General features: G+C 27.5%; 2 protein-coding genes across 2 annotated transcripts; both read left to right on the top strand.

The window, feature by feature from the left end:
• The first annotated feature begins 1,419 nt into the window (after positions 1-1,419).
• LOC127247928 (cytochrome P450 CYP72A219-like) lies at positions 1,420-12,384 on the top strand. The gene is made up of 5 exons (XM_051270021.1): positions 1,420-1,863; positions 4,806-5,023; positions 8,771-9,015; positions 9,922-10,303; positions 11,895-12,384. The coding sequence occupies exons 1-5, from the start codon at positions 1,569-1,571 to the stop codon at positions 12,318-12,320; spliced, it is 1,566 nt and encodes a 521-aa protein (XP_051125978.1). The 5' UTR covers positions 1,420-1,568; the 3' UTR covers positions 12,321-12,384.
• Positions 12,385-15,212: 2,828 nt separating this feature from the next.
• On the top strand, positions 15,213-18,551 carry LOC127247134 (ribokinase). Its single transcript, XM_051268866.1, has 4 exons — positions 15,213-15,984; positions 17,261-17,446; positions 17,859-18,054; positions 18,288-18,551. The coding sequence occupies exons 1-4, from the start codon at positions 15,355-15,357 to the stop codon at positions 18,377-18,379; spliced, it is 1,104 nt and encodes a 367-aa protein (XP_051124823.1). The 5' UTR covers positions 15,213-15,354; the 3' UTR covers positions 18,380-18,551.
• Positions 18,552-26,861: the final 8,310 nt, after the last annotated feature.

Genomic DNA, 26,861 nt, shown 5'->3' with positions numbered 1-26,861 from the left:
GACGAAAAAACACATATTTTTTCAAAAAAAATTATTATATTACATATATTCATTATTTTTATATTATCTACACAATTATCTATACATCATATAAAAAAGAAAAATCAAACTATTTAACAAATTAAACACTCCATAAATTGTTCAACACTTCTGTTTTTCAATTTTTATTTTTCATTATAACCACCTCATTTTCCGAAAGTGAGCTATATACATGCAAGAATTTTTATTAGTATATATAGGGAAGCCATGTTATGGCAAATGAAATTTATATATTGAATAATATTTTAAATAAAAAATAGTTTTTCGTTCTAATTCAAAGTACTCTTTTATCATTTTCGTCAGTCTCACTTTAAAGTATCACTTTTCTATTTTAGCAAAAGTAATCATACACTAATACTAAAATACCTTTAATTTTTACCTAAAAAATTACAAATATACCATTATACATATGCAATTACTTTATACATAAAGTCAAATAACAAAAATGTCAAAATATCTTACACATTTCAACTAATTAATTATATATTATTATTTTTTAATTTATTATAAAATTCCAGAGGGCCCCTTTCAAAAGGGACAGAAAGATTATATTATTATTGTAATATATTCATATTATAGATTGAATAAACATGAAAGTAAAGATGAAAAATCACTTTGTAGAGTGTGGAATGCTAGTAATATCTTTTAATTTAATACATCCATGAGATTATAAATTGCATCAAAATGAGATCAAGTAATTTCTTGTATCAAAATAAGATATACTCCTAACTTATAAATATATATATATATCACTACAAAAAAAAAATAGTATATTTGTAACGGAATTCTGTTCCTAAAGTTCACGTAGCTAACGTAATCCTATCTCTAATTATGTCTCTAATATTAGTAACGGAAAAAGTGAATTTAGAAACGAAAAAACCTCATTACAAAATTGATAATTTCTTGTAGTGTATTATGAGCTTGATCAGATAAATATCGATAAGATTTGAATCGATGACCTTGCAATCACCAGTCCAAACACCATCAACTCGGCAACTCCTTGTTACGATCTAATTTGTATTTACTTAATGGTTAATTAACCGGTGTTAGAACTCTCCCTCCCCTCTCTCTCTCTTTCTCTCTCTCTCCCCCCTTTCTCTCTCTCTCTCTCTCATACAATATTTCATGCATATTCTTGGTTGGTTGCTAGGCTAGCTAGTGAATATCTTCCCCTCTAATATATATATATATATATAGAGAGAGAGAGAGATAAGCAAGCATATAAAGCAATCAATCAAGTGGTCCTCTAAAGCTTAGTTAAATGCTTATAGGCAATCAATCAATAGAGAGAGATTGGTTGATTGGTTACTGGACAAACAAGCATCTAAAGACAGCTCCAACCACACATGCATATCACCAAACAAACAACCACCCCAATCTCTCACCTCTCTCTCTCTCTCTCTCAATAATTTTCAAATTGATCATCAATCACCCTCTATAAATTCACACATCATTTCTCACTCCCACCCACACAATCCACCACAAAACCCTAATTCTTTTATACATTGATTTGGGAGCAATACTTAGTTATGGATGTGGTAAATTTAAATCAGTTTTGCATAATCTTCCCTTGTTATGTGATGATGATCCTCACAATTCTATGGATTTGGAGAATAGTGAATTGGGTGTGGATTAGGCCTCTTCAAGTGGAGAAATCCCTCAGGGCTCAGGGCTTCAATGGCAACCCTTACAGACTGCTTCACGGCGACAGTCGCGACATGGCTGCCATGATCCGCGACGCTCAATCCCGACCCATTCATCTCTCCCAACGCAACATTCTCCCGCGTGTCCTCCCTCTACACCATCACATAATCGCCAACTACGGTCAGAAACTTCGCCTTCACCTTAAATTAATTATTTCTCTGCAAGTGTGTTTGTTTTCTGTTTCAAATCACCATTTTCAATAAACGTATATTATTTACTTCGATAAAATATATATTATATCAAAACTTGAATCAACATTCAATTTCAAATCAATTTCAAATTGCACCCTACATACATTGGTTACAGAATGGCACATTATTTCACTGTTACATTGATAACTTTAACTACATAGATATATATATATATATAGATAATATAAATTATTGCTTGACCTTAATGAGTGTAGATTCAATTTTGGATCTTGGATTATAATTTCTTGATGCTTTGTCTGTGTCATTGCAGATCAAGAAATGGTTCGATTAGGTAGGTAGCTAGGCTGGGGAGTAACCTAGGACTAGGGTTAGGGTATTAATATATATGTTATGTATAGGGTTGTGTAATGTGTAGTTTAATTTATTAATTGAATCAGTGTTGGGTGTCTTCCTTGTCTCGTGCTTCCCAACTTATGACTGTCGGAAATGAAAAGGACAACAAACCCTATCCCTGCCTGGCTACCCATAAATTTAAAATTATTAGACCTATTTCGGGTGGTCGGGCTTAGTTTGCACGCTATTGCTCTCGACTTGAGATTTACCCAGTGTGAACTCAAGTACCGATAGAAAGTTGTACAAAATAATAAAAATAAAATAAGATAATTAATGTTTAGTAACTTTTATTTTACATATAAAAGATTATGCCTCGAATAATGCAGTTGAACATTGCAGTTTATATCTATACTAATAGGTTGTATCATTAATAGTTAGTACGCATGCATACTAAAAGGTCCTAGTATTTTAATTTTAATATTTTACATAAATGTATTCCAACATACTATATCACTTTTAATAATTTCAAGAAAAATATGGTACCACGAAATTGCACGAAATCCCTCGTGCTTATAAAATTACGTCAAACTCTCTTGTAGTTTCATAAATTCTGCGTTTAACCCATCGGCCCTCCTTATTTAACGTTGTTTGATCTGCACCTGTCCAAAATGCGAATAAATTTCAAAATCTTTATTTCTAAACCCTTTAAATTACAAATATAGTCATTATTCTTATTATTTAACCTCAAGAAATATTAAATATACTCAAAATAGTTATTTTTATGTGATTTTAAAAGTTCTTTTTTTTTTTTACTGTTTTTAAAGCTAAATATAAAATAAATGTATATATTTATAACTTTAGGAGTTTAGAAATGAGTATTATGAAATTCATTCACAGTTTGAGCACGTGTAAGCAAAAAAACTGATAAATAAGAATTGTCGAGGGGTTAGACGCAGAGTTTATGAAACTATTTGACCCAATTTTTAAATTATGGAGGGTTTTGCACAATTTTGTGAAACCACATGTGAGTTTTACGCAATTTAGCCAAATATATTAAAAATTATTTATTTTGAATTAAGTTGATGTGATAATTTTAATAAATATAATATTCTTATTTATTCAAAATTTTATCCATGAAATATATATTAATTAATCTTGGAACAAATAATTTATATATATATATATTTCGAAAAATTATAGGTATAATTATTTTTAATAATATTAAAACTTTAAAAAGATATATTTAAATTATTTGTACAAATTATTTGTATATTTATTTAAAATATAAATTAAAGATTTTGTGCCTTGGTTGGATTTCTCCAAAAAAAAATTTATTATTCATCAATTGTTTCTAAAAATATATATATATGAAATCAAACTCTTATTTTTTTATATTATAATACTAATAATAAGAATGATTTGATGCCGCATAGTAAGTTAAAATTTAATGAGGAGATTATTTGGATGAAACATTATAAAAATATATATGTATAATATATTTTACTGTCAACAATGGGAGTATAATTTGTACATAATAATTAAAAATATATTTTTAATACGGTGTAATACTAAATTTTAAAACAAGTGCACAATTTCACTCACATGTTTTATGGATCAATTCAATATCATAAAACGAAAATTAGGATGCATGATTGTCATTTTGAATAATTAATTTGAATCTAGATAGAGAATTAAGTACAGATTAAATTGTAAAATTGTTAATGTGTAAAGTTATAAAGTAATTAAAGGGTAACACTACTATAACTTCAGTATTTTACAGATCTTCTCGTGGATAAAATATGTATATATATATATATAGTAAATTGCAAAAAATATCTCACACTTATACTCTATTATCACTTTTGTCCTATATTTATCTCTGTGGCAAAATATATTCCACATGTTTACAAAAGTCGTTATTTATGTCCTTTTCTTGCGCGTGAAATTCACACCACGCGCCCTTACGTGCAATCACGCACAGTCAAATGATAGAAATAGCGACTTTTGAAAACATATGGGATATATTTTGTCAGAGAGATAAATACAGGACAAAAGTGATAATGAGGTATAGGTGTGGGATATTTTTTGTAATTTTCCCTATATATATATATATATATATTAAAAATCAAAAGTATTTGTTATAAAGAAATGTTTTTCACTTCGAACTCTATGAAATCAACTTAGTTTTTTTTTTTTTTTTCTATAATTCTTGTTAATGGCATTTAGCCACAAATCAATTTTGGTGAAATAAAATGTTTTATATATATATATATATATTAATGTGGTGCAATTTACGAAACTTGCTATGCTAAGCAAGAAATATATCAGTGTGTGATAGGAAGTAAAAAAAAATGTTATACTTGATGCTTGGTTTTTTAAGTTATTTCATTCGAATCTCTCTCCTTTTTTATTGTTTATTTTCTATTTTATTATGGTTGCAATTTCATTTCATCGATACCTTTGAACTATTAATGATAGAGAAAATGGTGTTTTAGTATATAATTTCTTCCCTAATCTATGCATATGTTATTTATTTTACCTGATCGAATATTGTCGCGAATGCACATATTTTTCCAGGAAAAGCTTCATTCATATGGATAGGACCTGAGGCAAGAGTTTTGATTATGGATCCTCTCCTCATACAAGAAATATTGAATAAAAACAATGTTTTCAAGAAACCAACACCAAATCCACTTGCAAAATACCTCGTATGTGGATTGTCCGGCTATGAGGATCTCAAATGGGCCAAACATAGGAAAATCATCAATCCCGCTTTTTATCTTGAAAAACTAAAGGTACCTAATGATACTTTGTTCGCTTGTTTTTTACCCACTATTTTATTACGCCTTTGTATCCTATTTAGATCCCTTATATCTTTGATGAAGCATAATACAAGAGCTTATATAGATACCCATAGGGGTACAATATAATTCATTTCTAAAGATCGAAATCAAGTCTCCAAGTAAAAGGAATTGTCTATAAAATTATCAAGAATACTCCTTGATACCTTAGATAGCCATGTCGCGGATGAGAAGAACAAGTTCTAAGCGGGAATGAAACAATATATAATCGATGATTTATATTGTGTAAGCAATTCAAAATCAAAACAATTCCGATTATCTTTTTGAATAAGACAAACATACAAGTCGTGTTGGCAACTCAAAACATGTTAATGAAGGATTGATCAATTTTTATGTTGTAACGCGGTTCATAATGGACCTAGAACTTGAGTGATAAATAATTTTTCGTGTTCTTAATTTAATAAAACCCAAACGATCTTTTTCTTTCAATAGTAGTATGCCTTAGTTAGATGATCTAGCAACCAAGTTGCATGGCTAGTTTACTAATTAGAGCAATTTCAATCCATTGCATTTATTATAACCCTATTTTTGGAGTGAGATATTTTGTGTATTTTGTTATTTTTGGAGTGTATTTGATAATTTTATTTTTTTAGAAAATAATATATAATTTTATATTTTAAAAAGTTATATACTATATAATTTTAGTTTTTTGAAAACTAGGAGTACATAATTTTATTTTTTTAAAGTGATATATAATTTTATTTTGAAAAATGATGGGTTTATTCTTCCATTTATTTTTCCCCACACGTTTTTTCAAAAAAATTAATATACTACACACGTTCATTGTTTTTATATTCCTTACACAATTCATATACCTTACATAAAAATATTTTATTTCCGCCAATCTCACAAAACAAACACACCCACTATGTGATTATATTTTTTAAAAGTAGTATATAGTTTTATATTTTAAAAAGTGATATAGTATAATTTATTTTTTGAAAAGAGAGTAAAATTTTATTTTTTAAAATTTAATGTGTATTTTATTTTTTTAAAAAAAGTAATACTATATAATTTTATCTTTTAGAAAATAATTTTTAATTTTTAAATAAAATATAAATTAAATAGTTTTGGATGATAATGGAAAAATAAACTAAAGTGTTGTGTAATTTATAAATATAAAAATTATATTAAATAATAGTTATAAAAGATAAATGTATAGAGAATATATTGTTTAGAGTAAATTATGAATTTTTACTTCCTTGGAGATAGTCTTAGAGCATATCCAACCGACTGCAAACATGCAATGGATTGACTTGATTTTGAGGGGTTGGGCTCCAATCCAATCCCATTTTCTACTCCATTTTTTTTAGTTGTATATTTTTATAATTTTGTTTTTGTTTTTGTTTGTGTTGTGTAATTTTATTTTTTGAAATGTGATACTTCCTCCGTCCCTTAAATAAGTATCAATTTATTTTTTATACGGAGTTTAATTATATTAGTATTATATTAATATGGAGTATGAATAAAACAAAAATTACTAAAATAACCTTATTAATACTGTATGATATAAAGGTAATGATATTTGTGTAATATACACTACAAAAAAATAATATATTTGTAACGGAATTCCGTCCCTAAAGTTCACGTAGCTAACGTAATTCCGTTCCTAATTCCGTCTCTAATGTCATTAGTAACGGAAAAAGTAGATTTAGAGACAAAAAAATTTTGTTAAAAAATGATTTTTTCTTGTAGTGATATTGTAAGTTGTAAGGGTCTTTGTAATGTTATGTGGATAGTACAATTACTAAAAAAAAATTGAAATGAATATTTTGTTATGGGACAAACCAAAATGGAAAAATGGATAGTTTGTTATGTAACGGGGGAGTATATAATTTTATTTTTGGATAAATAATGTGTACTTTTATTTTTTGAAAGGCAATATATAATTTTATATCTTAAAAAAGTGATTTATAATTTTATTTTTTAAGAGAGTGATATACAATTTTATTTTTTGAAAATAGATATATAAAGTAGTAAAAAGTTAAAATTGGATGTAATTTATAAATATAAAAAGTTGAATAAAATAATATAAGAGAAGAATACATAGAAATATACTTTTTAGAGTAAAAATTGAAATTTATGGCTGAAGTACAATTAATGTAGATCAACTACATTTTTTCTATAGTTATTGCATTTTGGAGTAATGCCGTTGGAAATGGCCTTATAGCCGCATAAATTTTGCTGCAAATAATTTCGAAGATCTCATATAGTTGTGACTATACATATCTACAACAAACTACATTGATAAACTTAAAACAATTTCAATGCAAAGACCAAAATTTGTTTGTTTCATGATTTGGTTTGAAGAGAACTTTTATGTGAAGTATAAAAAATAGTTCAGGCAATATAGAAATAATAAGTATATATAATATATTAATTTTTTTTGGGAGAAATATGTTACATTTTTTTTCACTAAACAAACAACATGTATATATATATATATTTTTTTTAATGACATGGGAACCCGCAGTGGCTACCCAAGAGTGCGCACTGGGTAAACCCCAGCCGAACCTAATACCCTGTAAGTCCAACGGAAAAGTCACACTAGGCAAACCATGTGTAGCAGGTGACCTGAGGCGTCGGGGGTTTGAACCATGTAAATTTTTTAAAAATATTACATATCATATGAGATTCACTTAAAATTTTACTAATTTCTATCTACCTTCGATAAACAAATACTTCAAATTATATACATTTAAAAGGTAATTAATTAGGGGTCACTCCCTTATTTTTGTCTCCGCTACTCTTAGTCGATCTAGGTGGCCTATCACCTTTGATCATTTTTTATTTTTCGGGTATGCCCGGCGTTTCTAGTAAATATCTCTGTTTATTTTTATTTATATAAAAACTCCTTGATCTTTCTGATAAAAAAAAAATTACTATATTTTTATAATATTAATTAATTTATATTAATCCTAAATAAATATTTATATTTTTTATTTATTTGTATTATACTATAATGTTTTTCTATAAAATGATTTCATATTATATATATTTTATTGAAATATAGTACTTAAAATATTTTAATCATATATATATTATATCATAAATCAAATATTAATTCAGGGTGTGTTTGTTTGGGATATTGGATTTTAAATACACTATTCATTCTATTTTTTTCCCTCAAAAAACATCAAATCAAACACCTATTTTTTATTTTTTATATTATACTAAAAGTCAATTTTACATTCAAAACATCACATCTACACTTATTTATATCACATCGTACAACTATATCACTACAAGAAATTATCAATTTTGTAACGAGATTTTTTCGTTCCTAAATTCATTTTTTCCGTTACTAATGATATTAGAGACGGAATTAGAGATGAAATTACGTTAACTACGTGAACTTTAGGAACGGAATTCCGTTACAAATATATTATTTTTTTTTGTAGTGTATTCAAATTCAAAATTTTTACTATTCAAATCTCAACTCAAAATCCAAACCCAAAAACAAAAATAAATGAAACACACTTCTAACTTAAAATTCAACTGATAATCAAACACACCTTGAATTGTTTCCTCCTATTCTACTACCTTAAATCCTCATCAAAACACAAAAATAAATGAAGTTCTTTGATATAAAGGAACAATGTGTCGATTGAATTTGTGCTTTTTGGCTAAAACTTAACGACTTTACGTGCACACATATTTATTTGTAAGTGTAAATTTCAGAACATGGTGGGTGATATGTCTACGAGCTGCTCGGCTATGGCGAAAAAGTGGGAAGATTTATTTGAAGGGAGAATGGTAATAGAGATAGATGTGCAACCATATTTGTGGGAATTGAGCTGCGAGATAATATCGAAAACGGCGTTTGGAAGCAGAAATGAAGAAGGAAAGAAGATTCTCAAACTACAAGGAGAGCAAGCTGAACTTACTCGTCAAGTTTTGCAGTCAGTTTACGTTCCTGGATGGAGGTAACATACACACATACCTACCTATTTAATTCGCAATTTTAATTACAAATTTAGTAAATTATTTGATTTCATAATAAATTTTTAGGAGTAAAGAAATATGTATATAGTTTTGTGCGTGACACTCAATATTATTTTAGTCGTTTAAATAAAATCTATATAGAAGTAGTCTCATTTCTAATCTGTGGTCGCCAAAAGTACTTTAATATTATAATATTGTCATGTGTGCTGACATGATATTTTTGGAGCTGATATGAATTAATTATATAAATCAAATATATAAATAATTAGAATCTTGTTTATAAAAAAGTGGGTTCAGATATATGCTTCTCAAAAAAATACTTATTCAAAAAATATAATATATATATATAATAGATATAAGATGTATACATGTTTTTTGAATATGATATTTTGTGCGATAAAATTATATATATTTTCATAAAAACTTAATAGTAAACAATTAAAAATAATTTCTAAGCTGTTAACTCTAGAGTTTTCTATCACAAAAATACATAAATAAATAAAAAGAATCACCATTCTTGGTTCTATACATAGAAGTAGTTAGAAACTAAGGGTGTGTTTGTGGGGTTGAGATTGTATTTGGTTGAATTGGGAATTTGGGATTTGGTCAATTACAATTATTTATCTGATTGAAATAACTTTATAATGTATATTTAGATTTTTTTAAAATGTATTTTAAAAAATTAAGCTCGATATGGATTCATTTGTAGATAATAAAAATAAATATAATACAAATAAAAAAGACATATATCGATAACATAAATCAATATTATAAAAATTAAGAATTTTGAATATATATATTTATGCATACATTTATTTACGATAAATAAAAATATAGTACTATAAATATATCATTCGACAATCATTCTGACAAATAAAAAATTACAGATATGTTCCAACAAGGAGAAATAGGAGACTGAAAGAGATCAATAGTCAAGTGTGCACTCTACTAAGAAGCATAATCAATCAAAGACAAAAGGCAATTGAATTGGGGCATGTCAAGGGTGATGATTTACTAGGAATATTGTTGAAATCGAACGAGAAAGAAATCGAAGAAGATGAAAGCAACTGTGGGATGAGCATAGATGAAGTGATTGAGGAGTGTAAGACATTTTATTTCTCCGGACAAGAGAGCACATCGAACTTGCTCTCTTGGACAATGTTTCTCCTCAGTGTTAACAAAGAATGGCAAGATCGAGCACGAGAAGAGGTTTTCCGGGTTTTTGGAAATGATCCATTGCACTTCGATGGTTTGAATCGCCTCAAAACTGTAAGTTCTTACATGCTTTCATTATTACATAATTAAACAAGGAAAGTAATCATCATATAAGCGATCTTGGAGTTACAACATGGTATTTTCCCTTTCAATAATCGAAAGGATTTGGAATTTATTTCGCGCATATAAGGTCTAAAATTGATTTTATTGTGAACTTCCAATGTTTGCAATCTATACGTTTTTTCATAAAAAAATAAAATAAAATAAAATAATTGATTTTATTATATGTTGGTTAAAACTCGATCTAATTTTATGTTATTCTCTAGTGATATTTAAAAATCTCAAAACAAAAATGGTTATTGTAGTACATGTATAAGATAAGGACAAGTGAATTTCTTTGAAATCTATTTGATATTCCTATGATATGCATAGGCAAATGGATAGAATATAAATTTTTTAAATATTATATTCAAGCATATTTATATATTAAGCAACGGAACTAACCTCCAAATTTGGAGGGCAAAATATGAATTTCTTTGAAATCTATTTGATATTCTATGATATGCATAGGCAAATGGATATAATATAAATTTTTTAAATATTATATTCAAGCATATGTATATATTAAGTAGCGGAACTAACCTCCAAATTTGGAGGGCAAAATATGAATTTAATTTTATCAATTAGATGTCATTTTATTATTATTATTATTATTATTATTATTATTATTATTATTACCTACCAAGGTTAAAAAGAAGGAAAAGAAATTAAGAAAAAAACAAATCGGACAAAAATAATATGTTTGAAATTGAAAAAAAAATTAATATAACTAAATAAATTTTAATATTTTTTAGCAAAAATAAATATTGAAGAACAAATTAATAAAACGATATAAATTTTATTATTTTTTAGTAAAAGATAAATATTGAATAACAAATCAATAAAACGATATAAATTTATTATTTTAGACAAAAATAAAAATAAAAACCAATTTTATTATTTTTAAACAAAAATATATATATATATATTTTCCAAAAAAAAAGGGAAAAATAATTTTACTTTTTTTTTTTTTGAGTACATGACTCATTTATCATTTTAGGATCGTAACTACACTTTGTATTGAATTAGTTTCACAATAAAAATTTTTTTTTTCAGAAATAGTTCTCAGGCGCCAAAGTTGTCGTGGCACGCCAGAAATTGTGTGCGTGACACATGGACAATATTTGAAAATTATTTCTGCCAAAACTTTTTAGTTATGGGACTAATCTAATATAAAGTCTAGTTATGATCCTAAAATAATTTTCAAATCTTTTCTACATGTCATCCACATAATCTCAGCATTTCACAAAGTTGCGATGTCAGCAACTCCAGCGCCTGACGACTATTTCCGTCAAAATTGTTTACTTGTGAGACTAATTCAATACAGGGTCTAGTTATAATGCTAAAACGACACATGGGTCATGTATAAGACTAAAAAGTAATTTTTCAAAAAAAATTATAATAAAAATTACATGAATTTTTTTGCAAGAGTTGTATTTATCTACTAAAATCATAATTATAAAGTATGCTTTTCCAATATATATATATGTAAAATTTTCTCCTTTTCTATTACTTAATATAAATTTATGTGTGCATTTTATTACAGTTAACGATGATTATATACGAGGTTTTAAGGTTGTATCCTCCTGGGGTAATATTCAACCGTATCATCTATGAAGACACGAAGTTAGGACACATGACGTTGCCCGCGGGCGTCCATCTTTTGCTTCCCATTATCCTCCTCCACTATGATCGCGAACTTTGGGGTGACGATGCGCATGACTTCAAACCGGAACGTTTTTCTCAAGGAATTGCAAAGGCAACCAACAATCAACTTGCTTACTTTCCTTTCAGTTGGGGTCCCCGGACATGCATTGGCAACAATTTTTCTCTTTTGGAAGTTAAAGTCACTCTAGCAACAATTCTAAGACGATTTTCATTTCAGTTGTCTGCATCTTACACGCATGCCCCGGCGTATGTAGTCACACTTCAGCCACAATTCGGAGTTCAATTAATGTTGACTAGATTGTAATACGATAAAGCTTCCTTGTATGTCTAGTGTATTCATTGTGTTCCTTTTTTTTTTTTTTTCGATAGCATGAGAATTTACGGTTGTTACTCTTTGAGTGTGCTCTGAATGAATTCTCGATCGAATTTAATAGCTTGTAAACTTAGGTTTGTTTTGTTTTGTTTTATTTTTTTATTTTTTGTTTTGTGAAGTGTTAGTTTTTGTTTTGGAGGCTTGGATATGTTATACTCTCTTCGTCCCAACTCAAAGTATTTTTTTTATTATTTCCACCTCTCACTCAAAATATTAATTTTCTATGTTAGTAATATTATTAACTTTTACTAAATTACAAACATATTGTTATAAATACAATTACCTTGTATATGAAGTTAAAAGGCAAAATGTCAAATCCTCTTACATTTTTCACTAACTAATAAACTATTATTATTTATTAATGTACGAAACTCCAAAATGATACATTTTTGTAGTACAGAGGAAGAGGAAGTAAAATATCTTGAAGACATTTATTCTAAAACCCTTTTACTTCTTCTTGTATTGATTCGTTAATCATATGTAATATGTTCATACCCCACTTACAATACATAATCCGTTGCACATTGAATACAAATTATTTGCTAATTCATTGGTTAATCATCATTCATTTAAAAAATAAAAAATAAAATAATAATAAAAAAAAAATCATAATCCAAGTAAAATTATATTTATACTTAAAAGATAATTTTTGTTGTCAAGCTCAAATTGGAGTTTGAGAGGCATTGTACATCTCTAAAGCGTCCCGCTGAATTATACTTGGGGTCATCTGTATAGTTTATTGGATCGTGTATTATAATATTTTTTTCGTACAAGTTTATATATATTTGATATATTCTCTTTAATGTACACCTCAAAATACTAGTGAAAATACTTGGTTTGGCTGCCCCGGACATAGATCATTATGATCGAATTGGATCACTAAATCTTTGCGTTCTTGTATAGTTTCTTATTTTTCTTTGATTTTTTTAATTTCCGCAATACATTTTCGATCCTTAATTACTGTTTTTTTTAAATTTTCAATAAATGTACTTATTATAGAATTTCATCAAAGTACATCATTATCATTCATCCCTCCAAGTAATATATATTTCATTCTTCTCATCTTATTTGATTATTATTTCTATTTCAGTATGTCCCAACTTATTGTCCTTTTCATTTTAGAAAATAATTATATACTTTAATCACATTTATAATCTTATAATCAATAATTTTTTAATCTTAATTAAATTAATTGGTTATTTTAATATCAATTTATAATTATTTATATTATATAATAATTATTGTTACTAATAAACTCTTAATTATTTAGAAATTATATATTACCTAAATTTCAAATGTACATAACATATGGAGGAAATTTTATTTTTTCAAATATTCCCACCCCAAATATTTTCATCCACACAAATCGTTTTTAAACAAACATAAACATGGGGTTTAAGAATCACCCATCCAACGGGCATAATTTCTAGTAGTTTAAGTTTTTGTCATAAGAAAACTGTTACCTACAAATAATAATAATAATAATAATAATAATAATAATAATAATAATAATAATAATAATAATAATGGTAGCAGGATCTTAAAGAATGATGATCGGCCGATACGGAGGTCGGACAGGTCGGACACGGAAGATCAGATGTAATAAGGTCAGACACGGAGGTCGGACAGGACAAGGTCGGGCACAGAGATCGGACGTGATAAGGTCGGGCAAAGAAGAAGTATCGGCAGACGCGAAGGTCTGTCAAGACGAAGGTCGGGCAAAGAAGAAGTATCGGCAGACGCGGAAGTCTGTCAAAACGAAAGTCGGGCAAAGAAGAAGTATCGGCAGACGGCGGAGGTCTTTCAAGAGAATAGTCTGTTGAACCAGTTGTCAACTAAGGAGATAAGGCCAACAGAGCCGGTCGGTTGGTTCGCTGTCGGATGATTCGTTGTCGGTTGGTTCGCCATCGGTTGGTTCGAAGTCGGTTGGTCCGCCGTCGGTTGGTTCGCTGTCGGATGGTTCGCCATCGGTTGGTCCACCGTCGGTTAGTTCGCTGTCGGACCAAATGAGGTCGGACGGAGGACAGCTGATACGAAGGTCGGTCGAAAGAGGAAGTCGGGCGAATAAGGACGACTGATACGGCGGTCGGTCGAAAGAGGAAGTCGGGCGAAGAATGACGGTTATTACGCAGGTCGGACCAAGTGAGGTCGAGCGAAGAAGAATGAGACGGATACAAGGTCGGACAAGAGACCAGATGGTGGTCGCTTGGTGGGGCTGCCAAGGATTCGTTTGGTCTAGCGATCAGTTAGTCTCTGGATTGGTCGGTTGGATTATGCTGTTGGCGAGACGGTTAAAGACACATGTGATGAATTGGTGGGCGGTTGCTGTAACCAATTAGACGACCGTTCTGAAACGTTTTCTTGAAAGAATATTTAAGGATTTGGATTTATTCTAAAAAGGTATTTCAATCGACATCAAATTCAAAAGAATTGTCTTTGGGATCACCACTTTATTTTTTAGTATGTAGTTTTATTTTTCTATTTTATTTATGTATCTACCTGTTTAGAGATTCCTAGTATAAAGCACTAAGTATATCAAATTCGGAGATAATTTTTTATTTTCAAATTTAATTGTATCAACAAAAACAAATGAATTTTGATATCTAATTAAATTAATTTATATTTATTAAATATACACTAACGTAAAAAAATTTATTGGAAATGTATCTTTTATTATTATTCGTCATATTAAAATGAAAATGATAATTATTATTTTTTGTAAGTAAGCTAACAATTTCATTCTTTCGGCCAAAAGCATTCTTAAAAGGATAAAAATTAAATAAAACCTTTTTTGGACAAGCGCAAATTACACCCTGAATTATGACATGGTGAATTTGGTTTGGGTCAAAGGCAGAGAGTGAGTAGTAAGGAGCAATTCCGATCCTCAGTCTCATCATCAAGACGATCGCCACACCTCATCACCTCCATTGACTCCATCGAATCAATTCAAGAACAACCATCAACCATGGCGAGCTTTGCTACTATTCCGTCCACAAAACCCTGCTGGCAATGGCATCCCACCATCTGCATTCCCCCAAACCCTAATCACCCAAATTATTGCTTCAATTTCCTCCCTCTCCCCTCAACCAAGCCAAGTCCCTTCCCCTGCCTCGCCGCCGCCCCTTCCAATCCCGCCGCCGCAGCTCCCCTGGTGGTGGTCGGATCGGCAAATGCCGACATCTACGTGGAGATCGACAGGTTGCCGAAGGAAGGCGAGACCATCTCCGCCAAAACTGGCCAAACCCTTGCCGGCGGCAAGGGTGCGAATCAGGCGGTGTGCGCGGGGAAATTGGCTCACCCGACCTACTTCGTGGGGCAGGTCGGGGAAGATGCTAACGGAAAATTGATCTCCGACGCGCTGGCGAGCGGCGGAGTTTTACTTGACCGGCTGATCACTGTCGGCGGCGCCCCCACGGGGCACGCCGTGGTGATGCTACAGGGCGATGGGCAGAACTCCATTATAATTGTTGGAGGTGCGAATATGGAGTGTTGGCCGGAGATTTTGGATGAACAGATTTTGGAAGTGGTCAGAAATGCCGGAATTCTTCTGCTGCAGAGGGAAATTCCTGATTTCGTCAACATTCAGGTCGCAAGGGTAAGAGACATTCATTTTATGTAGTGATCGTATTCTGTTGATGATTGAAGTGAATTTTTCCTTAGGGCTTTAATTTTTCGAAGGGAGTTCAATCCAATTATAATTTATGCACCTTAATTTTGCATTTTAGAGGTTGCTGTAGGACTTTGTGGACTGAATTGTTTGTTAATGGAATGTAATTATACATGTGATGATGTGAAAGGCTTTTGTAAGATGATCGAGAATATAATTCCTGGTGTAGATAATCCTTACTGATAATCAGCATTGTCATCTTTCAAGTTACTTCGATTAGATTTTCTTCGGTTTTGTGTCTGTGTTTCTTTCTTGTTCAAAGGTAGCTCTAAAGCCACTAAACAGTTGTATGCAGAAGTAGTCGTGCAAAGTAGGTTGCTAGCGAAAAGTATAGTATGATTGACCGCTGGTCGATAAGTTCTGTGGGTCTGTGTTTTGAATATGACCGTACTCCTATGTTAGTTTGAATTTTAATCTAAACTACGAGTTTGTGAAATGTTGATTTTTCTTGATGGGGATATGAAAGTGGACGGCATGTTCATCTTTTAAGAATTGTATGCTCGTTATAAGTGTTATAAGCGGCGTAAATTGAAGGAAAACAATTCCCAAGCATAATGCTTGAAGTTGATTGGTTCGAATTGTAGATTGAAATGTTTAACTTAGGATTTTTGTGTGGTTGCGCTTATGATGAATCATATTTGATGGTTATGCTACAAAAGGAACTCAAAATACTGATATAATTTCGCTCTTTTCATTGGTTTGGAAAAAAGTTTGGTTTGAATTTGGTATTAAAATAATGTTTGATGGGATGTTTTGTGAGAGAAAAAAGTATATTTTTTTCAGGGAACGCAGAGTTCAAATAGTAAAAAATCGTAGGTTTAGGTCAAAAGAAACAGATCCATTTACACTAAATTCTTGTGTTTCAGAAAAGTCATGAAAAAAATAAATATGTTAATAACTTCTTTACATTTACCGAAACATGCCAATAAACCAGTGGAAGGTATTTTGCATTTTATAAAAATGTGGAAGTCACGAAGTAGTTGGCATCTTTAATTCACAGGACTTTTTAGATCACAAAATTTTCAGGAATGATTTATATGTAAGCATGAAAAATAATCTCTGCACTTTCTCAGAGTTTTTATAGGATCGAACATTTTAAACTATGGTGGATACACAACAATGGGCTGTTGTTTGGATGATAATTTACAGCAATTATAAATCTTATTAATGATATTCTTAACCGATCATCTGAATAAATAATCAGGTTGCAAGGAGTGCCGGTGTTCCCGTGATCTTGGATGCTGGAGGGTTTGATGCACCAATCCCTCCCGAGCTACTCAGCAATATCGACATTTTCAGCCCAAATGAAACTGAGCTTTCACGTCTTACAAATATGCAAACAGAAACTTTTGAACAGATCAGCCAAGCTGTTGGAAAATGCCACAAAATGGTTAGTTCATGAATATGCGAAACCTTATTTTCGAAAACTCTAAATTTTTTCTGGAAAAAAAAAACGATATGTTCAATCTATCGAGGTTTTTGATATATTTTAGGATTCCACTGATATTTTAATTACATTTTCAAAGAAAAAGACAAAATCTTTCTTTTAATCGAAGTTTTTGTTGCTAGAAATTTTTTGTTTAGCCGGTTGGATAAATTAACATAATCTTGTTTTCATTTTAAAGGATAATGCCCTCAATTAATTACCTAAATTTATAGAGTTATTAATTGTATCTTTATATCAATTAGCAATCTCATTGAACTTTTTATTCCAGCCTATCGAAGCAAATATGAAGAGTGTTATAGTGAAATGAAGATTTCTTGAATTGTGTATGGTGTTGCTTGATGATGTCCTCCCTTAGGGTGTTAAGAAAGTGCTCGTGAAACTCGGAAGCAAAGGATCCGCACTTTTCACAGAAGGGAAGGATCCGATTAAACAAGATGTAATATCAGCTCGTAGAGTGGTTGATACCACCGGAGCAGGTGATACTTTCACAGCTGCTTTTGCTGTGGCGCTTGTCGAGGGAAAGTCAAAAAAAGAGTGTTTGAGATTTGCCGGTAAGCAATGTTTGTGGATTTGAGCAATAAGATATTATTTCTGAAAGTTTTGGTCGATATAAGTTGTTATAAAATGATATTTTAGAGTTTGAAATGTTGTTTATGTTTACGACTACAAGATAGATGCTTATAATTCTCAACAACTTTTTGTCAAATTTGATATCTGTTGGATTTCGAGTTTTGTATATTTTGAAAGTGATTTTTTTCTGATTCGGGTTCCGATTGTTTTTCAGCTGCGGCTGCTTCGCTGTGTGTTGAAGTGAAGGGCGCCATACCGGGCATGCCGGATAGAAATTCGATTTTGGATCTTCTAAAGAGTGTTTGATTCACTCATCTTGTGAGTAATATTTACAAAGTTTTGGGCATAAATAAGATCCTCAGAAAGTTTTCACTGATGATTGAGAGCAGTTTAGGGTGTGTTTGGTTGCGATTTCAAACACTAATTATTATTCGCTCTGCACAATTTTCAATAAAAATATATTTCTATTTGTCCTATACGTTTTTTATTATTTTCGTCAAATTATCTTTTACTTATAAGAACAAAAATATTAAAATTATCTTATATAATTTTCAAAAAAAAAAAGGTAAATTGTAATTTTGAGTGGGAACGAAGAAAGTATTACTTTTATTTTTTTTATAAAATATCGTAGTAAAATATAATTAAAACAAAAATTAAGTCAACTACAAAGTGTCGTTTGCCTATGTATATATTCTTTTGGCCGGTTAAATTTATTCTTCAATCTGTTTGTTTAAATTTATTTTATTACTAATTTTGACAAAGTCAATAAATTAAACATTTAATTATTATTTTTCATTTAATACTTATTTACAATAAATATCATTTTTTTTATTTACTTAATTTCTATCTAAATTTTAAAAAAATCCCTAATTACCAATCATTTTTTCAATAAAATATTTATTCTTTTAGTCCCATGTCCGATCCAAGTAGACTAATTTTAACGAACGGACGAAATATTATAAATATTAAATGTGTACTATAGGCTCTATCATATTATGCTCTTTCTCTCTCCAATTCTCTCTCTCTCTCGACCATGTTGAAACTGAGTATACTAAGAGCAAACGCAATAAAGTTATTTTTGATGGCATCATTATCTTACTTGAGGCGGGTTTTGCAAAAATAAAAAATTAAATCACACATTATACATTAAACCTAAGCTGTTTTGAACTAGCTTTTTCAAACAGGTCTGGTACAGTAGATGTCATCTCAGCTCGTACTTTTTCTCTTTCTCTTTCTTCCTTTTTCCTCCGAAAATGATTTATGAAAGAACAAGTTTGTGACTTCTTCGTCGAGGTGGCCTACCGCCGGTGTCGTTGCCGCAATTGTGCATTCGGATCACGTTGGGACAGAAATCGTCTTTGTCATAGGCTAGTTCGTTGTCATTCCGTATGTTCTTTAACACTACAAAAGTTTATAAGGGTTTATAGTTTCTCTACTTTGGAAATAAATGAGTAATCCTTAAAATCGGTATATATCCAAATCTTGAAATATTTACCAAGTTTAGAACATTTATTCTAGGGCTAACATTTGTCAATTTCAAAAACATTATTTTTAGGGCAGAAGTCGATTTTGTTTAAACTTTTTTCCTAAATCTTTTATGGAAATTTCTATTTGCACCAAATCTTTCAATCTCTCCAAACCCAAGTAGCGGAGAGAAAATAAGAAGAAAAGAATAAGCTAGAATTAAAAGTTTTTCTTACCGGAATTTGAAGACCGATTTGGAGTTTGGAGAGAAAGAAAGAAGAACTGTACATGGCGATAACGTGGCCTTATTCCTGTTAGAATCTGAATAAATACATATTTTGATATAATTATCAAATATAAAAATAATATATTGTATAATGAAAGAAAATATTGGGGGTGTATTTTTGGAATTTTGTAAATAGTAAATATTTGAGTGTGTTATTCAGTATCTATAATTTTTTAGCTATTTTTATATATAGTATTGTAAAAATATGATATTTTGTGTATTTTTATTGACTTTTATTAATTTATCTTTACATATTGTGTCCAAATTATTGTTTTTGTATGTTCCCTATTTCATGTCATTTTTATTTTTAAAAAAAAATATATATACATTTTAAGTCTATTTTAAATTTTTATTTTTTTTAATTTTGATTAAGTTAATTAGCTCTTTTAATTTTAATTTATAAAGTTTGAATATATACAAAATATTCATAATAGATAACAATTATCAATGATCACTTTTATAAACCTATGCTTGTTGGGACCAAATCCTCTATTCTCAAATTTTTCTATTTTCCATATTCCAACAAATAAAGTTATGACACTAGGAGAGACGAGAGAAAAAAAAAAATTAAGAAAGAGTATATATGAATATGATTTAAAATATATATTTTTTAAAAATTATATTTTTATTACTTTTCTTTTTTTAAAATTAATTATACTCAAATTAATTATTATTTTATTATTATATTATTTAATTGTAAAAATATAATTTTTTTTATTTTTTTAAATATTACCATAAAATACCATTTAAATATAATTTTATGAATAAAATATTACACAACTTATTATTTAAATGATTTTTATGTAACATTTAAATTTTAAATATATATATATAATATGATATTTTGTAAAAAATAATATAATATATATATAAGAATAAAAGAATAAATTTCTTAATAATATATCACGATTTGGATTTAATATATCACGATTTGGGTTCGATTCAAGATAAGGGTGTGTAGGGAGTAAAAATGGAAAACTTTTGTCAATGTCTAATATCTTAATATGTTTTCATCATTTCGATTTAAATATTGGTTTGAATAGTAATTTAAGTGTGATATTATAAAATTATAAATTTTATTAAAAACTATAAAATTCAAATAACAAATAATAAATATTGTAAATGAAACACACCGAAATATTTTAAACACTTCGAGTCACAATCAAAATAGATACAAATCTACTTATAAGGGTGTGTTTGTTTGGAGGTTTGGATTTTGAGTTGGGATTTGAATAGTAAAAATTTTGAATTTGAATAGTTGTATGATGTGATATAAATAGGTGTTGATGTGATATTTTGAATGTAAAATTGATTTTTAGTATAATATAAAAAATGAAAAATAGGTGTTTGATTTGATGTTTTTGGGGAAAAAAAATTAGATGAATAGTAAAAGAAAAATCCAATCCCTCAAACAAACACACCCTCAAAATTTGAAGAATAAAAATGAGACAACATAGCCAACAAATCATATTTGGACAAGAATCTTCAATTATTCAAACATTTATATCTTATTCAATCTAATGATTGCTATAATCTTCCCATCAAATCACGTGTGGAGTGTAATTTTTGGATTACTTAAATTTTTTTAATTGCTTAGGAGGGAACATTATAAATACTATCTACTCCTTGTAACAAGGTATCAATTTATTATTTGCGTTATTATTTTTAACATTAAAAATATATTTATATTTGTATAATTTTTTGTACAAATATCATTATATTGATATTATAAAACACTAATAGAAGTATTTTTGTCATTTTCGCTTAATTTATAATACGTTTTGATATAATAATTAATATTCAAATATCAACACGCAAAAAGTAAATGATTATTTAGTTACGAGACGAATGGAGTATAATTTTATTTACAGTAAACTATATGCTCTCTTTATCTATCTCATTAAAATAGACGAAATTAATAAAAATAATATTTTGAGTTGAAATGAATAAAATATAACATATCATTTTATTATGGGAGGAATTACTGATTTGAGAAAATCAGTACGGTGCTAATATTTCAAAACAATAATAAAATATACATATATCACATTTTTTTACTCCACATAATATATGTGGTGTAAAATAAAGATATATGTTATCGGTTTATACAGATAACAACGTGTATTGTATAATAGTATATTATATGCTAAAATTAATCATTGCATTTGTATTATACGTTGTGTTTGTATTATATTGATATAAATTATGTGTTGAATGTAGTAATAGTATGTAGTTAATAAGTTTGTATTGATTTTTTTTTTCGAAAAAAAAATAATACTCTATCATAATACAATAGTCTTGTTTATCATTTCTGTGTGTTTGAAAATAATAATCTCATTTTAAAAAATAATCATATCACTATAAAAACCTTTATTTTTATTATTATTATTACACAAATGTCACTATTTTTTACACTAAATAGGAATATAGTTCTAGGATGGAGGGAATAATGACTAAGAATCACGTAACTATTTATTTTTTTATACTCCCTCCGTCCCATAACAAAGTATACATTTTTTCATTTTAATCCGTCTCATAACGAAGTATCCATTTCTTTTTTTTTTTAGTAATTGTACTATCTTCCTAATATTACAAATACCCTTACAACTTACAATATATTACACAAATGTCATTATTTTTATATCACACGTACTAATAAGGTTATTTTAATCATTTCTATTTTATTCCTACTATATCCCAATATAATATTAATATTTTTAAAACTAAGTGAAAAAAAAAACAAAAATGAATATTTATTTTTGGACAGGGGAGTACAATATAAAGTCATCCGCATGAGAATAAACATATTATTATCTATAATAAAATTCTTGTGCTGATTAATATATAATATATATTTTAAAAGCATATTATGTAATCATAGGTAAAAAAATATATTGTAATTTGAGCACAATAGTAATTTGATCCATCAACAAATATTTATAAGAAAAATAGCAAAAATTAATATAATATATAGCAACACAAAATATAATATTTATCTTGTGAAAAATACTAATTATTTTAAGTTAGATTTACTAATTTGGTCAAATCATACAGCCACCTATTAATAGTTAATTTTAAATAGGAAATGTATACTATACATATATACTTTATAGTAACACTAAAAAAATATTCAAGATGGATCATACGCTGAAATGACTAATTCAGCAAAGGTGAATTTAATTTCAACTCTTAATTTTAATTTTAAAATTTAATTTAAAGATCATCCATTAAAACCTAAAAGTTGTCATATATTTACAAATCAGCATATGATCCAAGACCAAAAATACTATGCAATAAATGAAACATAATGCTCTATTTATATAAGAATTTTGGAAGTTTGTTAAGTTTTGAAAATGGTAACAAAAAAATTAAATAAAAATAAATATTGAATATAGTAATTTATATATTAAAAAAGTTTGAAACATAGTAATTTAAATGAAATTAAATACTTCCTCCGGCCAATTTATATTATCGTAAAGTATATTTGTACGATTGTTTAGGTGATTGTCTTTTTGTTATGAATTGACAAATTTGCCCTTAATTGTATGGTAGAGATTAAAAGTAATAAATAATTAATGATGAGTAAAAATGTAAAATTTATGTTTAAAAAAAAAAGAAATTGTTGGACGTCCTAAATAGAAAAATAGGACATTAGTTTGTGAACAAAATGAGCATTTGACATACTATTATTTTTTAAAAAAAAAAAAATTATTATTAAATAATATTAAAGTTTCCAAAATGTAGGTGTAAACAAAGGCAAAGTATTTTATGTACTTTCCCTTCCTCGGTTAATTGACACTTTCCATTAGTAACACAGTATTTAAGACAATGATGTTTAATTAATTAATAATAGTGAATTATTGTATTATTTTATTATTTTTTATGTAATTAATAATATTTGTAGTTTTAAAATAAATTTAATGTATATATAATTTTAAAAAGATTAGAATATGTATTTAAATATTTTAAAAATTATATTACAATAAAAAATATATGCATATGGATATCTTTTATAGAGAATAAAAATTATTTATTTATTTATAATTATAATAAACTCATTTCTATAAAAAAGGTGAAGTTTTAAACGAAAATATTTAATTTTTAAGAGACAGATAAAGGTAAAAGAATTTTGAGTGGTATTATATATATTATGTGGCTAATTAAATTGATTTATATTTGTTATATATTTTTTTATTAGTAAATTTTACAAAAAAAAATAGAAAGATATTTATTGTTATGAAACAAACAAAAATGAAAAATATGTCAATTAAGTTAGAATGGAAGGAGTATACATTAATATTTATTGTACCCTTTTGGGTTTGTTTGTTTGTTTAGTGTTTAGGTTTGGTGTATATTTTTTTTCGTGTGAAATCTAAAAAATATTGTAAATAATATAAAAAAATATTTTATATTAAATATTAATATTTTGTGAGATGATAAAATATAATAATATATTATAATATATATTGAGAATGAATGAAAGTAATGGAAGAACAATTATTTCTCCATATAAGGGATGACAGTCACTTAGTTTTTAATAATAATAATAGTTCAAAGTAACTAACTACGCGTTTGTTCGGGAATTGGATTTTAAATTTACTATTTATTCTATCTTTTTTCTCAAAAATATCAAATCAAATATCTATTTTTTATTTTTTTATATCATACTCCTCCGTCTCATAACTAGATATCAATTTGTTTTTGGCACGTATTTTTAGAAATATTATTAATATTATATTATAATATAGTATGAATAAAGTAGAAATAACTAAATTAACCTTATTAGTATGTGTGAAATAAAGGTAATGATATTTGTGTAATATATTGTAAGTTGTAAGGGTATTTGTAATGTTAGGTAAATAGTACAATTACTAAAAAGGAAAATGGATACTTTGTTATGGGACGGACTAAAATAAAATAAAAAAAGAAAAAATAGATACTTTGTTATGGGACGGAGGGAGTACTAAAAATCAATTTTACATTTAAAACATCACATCAACATCTATTTATATCACATCACACAACTATTCAAATTCGAAGTTTTTACTATTCAAATCTCAACTCAAAATCCAAAACGTCATACAAACACGCAAGAATATTCATAAATTCATGGACACAAACTAGTTGAATCTATTCATTTGCATTATTGATCTAATATTACATTTTTCATCAATAATACACATGAATATAACATTTTAATATGATAACAATTATTGAATCACATGCAAATTATGCAAAAATTAGAATATAAAACAATAGCTTTATTCAAATTATTGTCCTTGTGAGATTTTTTTGTGTAGATTTCCTCTTTATTTTTTTATTTTTGTTTAATAAGAATTGTTGTGCTTACTAAAATTATCTTCTTCTTTTTTTCGAAGAAAAGAAAATATATTAAAGATCAAATTAATTTCAAAAAGTATAAAACATACCCTATTTTAAAATAATTATCTTGAATGTATTAAGATTATGTTTAGATATATTTTTGGACATTTTTTTTTAACAATTGACAATAGTGTTGGCTTAAATTATTTTTATTTACATTCTTCAATATACTAAGCATATTCATTTATCTCATATATTAATTATTTATTTTATTATTTCAATTGCATCACAAAACCAGTGTACATCCTATCACAACCATTTCAATTATTTTTAACTTCAAAACATTTATTAAATATATCTAAATACATTTTCTAACTATACACCATTTGCAATTCAAAACAATTCAAAATTTAAAAAAAAAAAAAATCAAAAGTCAATATGATATTTGTAAAATAAAATATTGTATATTTATTGAAGATTGTTCGCATTAATAGTGTTAATTTATACTCCCTCCGTCTCATATCTATAAATTCATTTGCTTTTTGCACGGAGTTTTAGAAATATCAGTGAAAGAGTAGAAACAAAGGTAAAAAGACTAAATTAATCCTATTAGTATTGTATGATATAAAAGTAATAGCATTTGTGTAATATACTGTAAATTGGAAAGGTATTTGTGGATAGTACAATTACTAAAAAAAAGAAATAGATATTTTGTTATGGTACGGATCTAAATGAAAAATAGATAAATTGTTAAGGGACAGAGGGAGTATTTGATATACAAACCAAATATTTGAAAAATAATTTGACTTATATTTGAATTGAACTTGATTTTTAATATAGATTTGAGAAAGTATATGTTTCTTTAGGTTTGTAATTTTTTATTTTGGATTTTGTAGTTTCGATAAATATTGATGGGATAAGTAATAAATGTATTGATTCGATAGAATTTTGTATTTATTTGGGAGTATGAATTTTGTATTAGAATTTGGAATAGCTAATTTTTTTAATTAAAATAATTATTTATTTTAATATAAGTAAGTATTGATATGACATTTTGAATGTCAAATTAATTTTTAATATAATATAAAAATTAAAAAATAAATATTTAAATTGATTTTTATGAATGAGTCTTCGAAGGAATAGTATAAAATTTTCAAATTCCTCCAAAAACTAAGAATAAAATAAAATAGTAATTACAAATTATTTTGAAGTAGAAATATTTTTATTTTAGGGAAAATATTGTGAAGAAGTTGAATAAATTTTTTTGATATGTTTATTAAATAAAATAAAAATATCATTTACTGGTGCATTTTAATCATAATCCAATATAGTTTAGTTAGAACTTTATTAATTTTTATTTACTCCCTCCGCTCACTGGAAGGATGTCATTTGTTTTTTGCATGTAAATTTTTTAATATTAGTATTATATTGGATTGTAATGAAAAAGACAAAAATACCTCTATTAGTATGGTGTAATATAAAAGTAATGGCATTTATGCAATATATTGTAAGTTGAAAAGGTATTTATTATGTTAGGTATGCAGTACTTTACTAAATTAGGAAATTGTAACTTTCACGAAAATAAAAAATTGTAACCTTTCAATAGGACGGATGAAGTATATTTTTTGATTGCCTAGAAATCCGTAATTGACATTTTTCAAATGTATTCTAAATAAATTTTCGATCAAATCTAATAATTTGTAAATTAAGTCTACA

The sequence above is a fragment of the Andrographis paniculata genome, unplaced genomic scaffold (assembly GCF_009805555.1).
Source record: "Andrographis paniculata isolate CXL003 unplaced genomic scaffold, ASM980555v1 Contig32END, whole genome shotgun sequence".
Lineage (NCBI taxonomy): Eukaryota > Viridiplantae > Streptophyta > Magnoliopsida > Lamiales > Acanthaceae > Andrographis > Andrographis paniculata.
The sequence above is the reverse complement of the archived record's forward strand: the minus strand, read 5'-3'. Positions and strand labels throughout refer to the sequence as shown.

Bases quoted from the DNA above. Each gene is read 5' to 3' on its own strand.
- LOC127247928 (XM_051270021.1), top strand. From the start codon at position 1,569: ATGGATGTGGTAAATTTAAATCAGTTTTGCATAATCTTCCCTTGTTAT. The intron at 5,024-8,770 runs GTACCTAATGAT...TGTAAATTTCAG, and splicing joins TTTATCTTGAAAAACTAAAG to AACATGGTGGGTGATATGTC. The intron at 9,016-9,921 runs GTAACATACACA...AAAAAATTACAG, and splicing joins GTTTACGTTCCTGGATGGAG to ATATGTTCCAACAAGGAGAA.
- LOC127247134 (XM_051268866.1), top strand. From the start codon at position 15,355: ATGGCGAGCTTTGCTACTATTCCGTCCACAAAACCCTGCTGGCAATGG. The intron at 15,985-17,260 runs GTAAGAGACATT...ATAAATAATCAG, and splicing joins TCAACATTCAGGTCGCAAGG to GTTGCAAGGAGTGCCGGTGT. The intron at 17,447-17,858 runs GTTAGTTCATGA...GTCCTCCCTTAG, and splicing joins TTGGAAAATGCCACAAAATG to GGTGTTAAGAAAGTGCTCGT.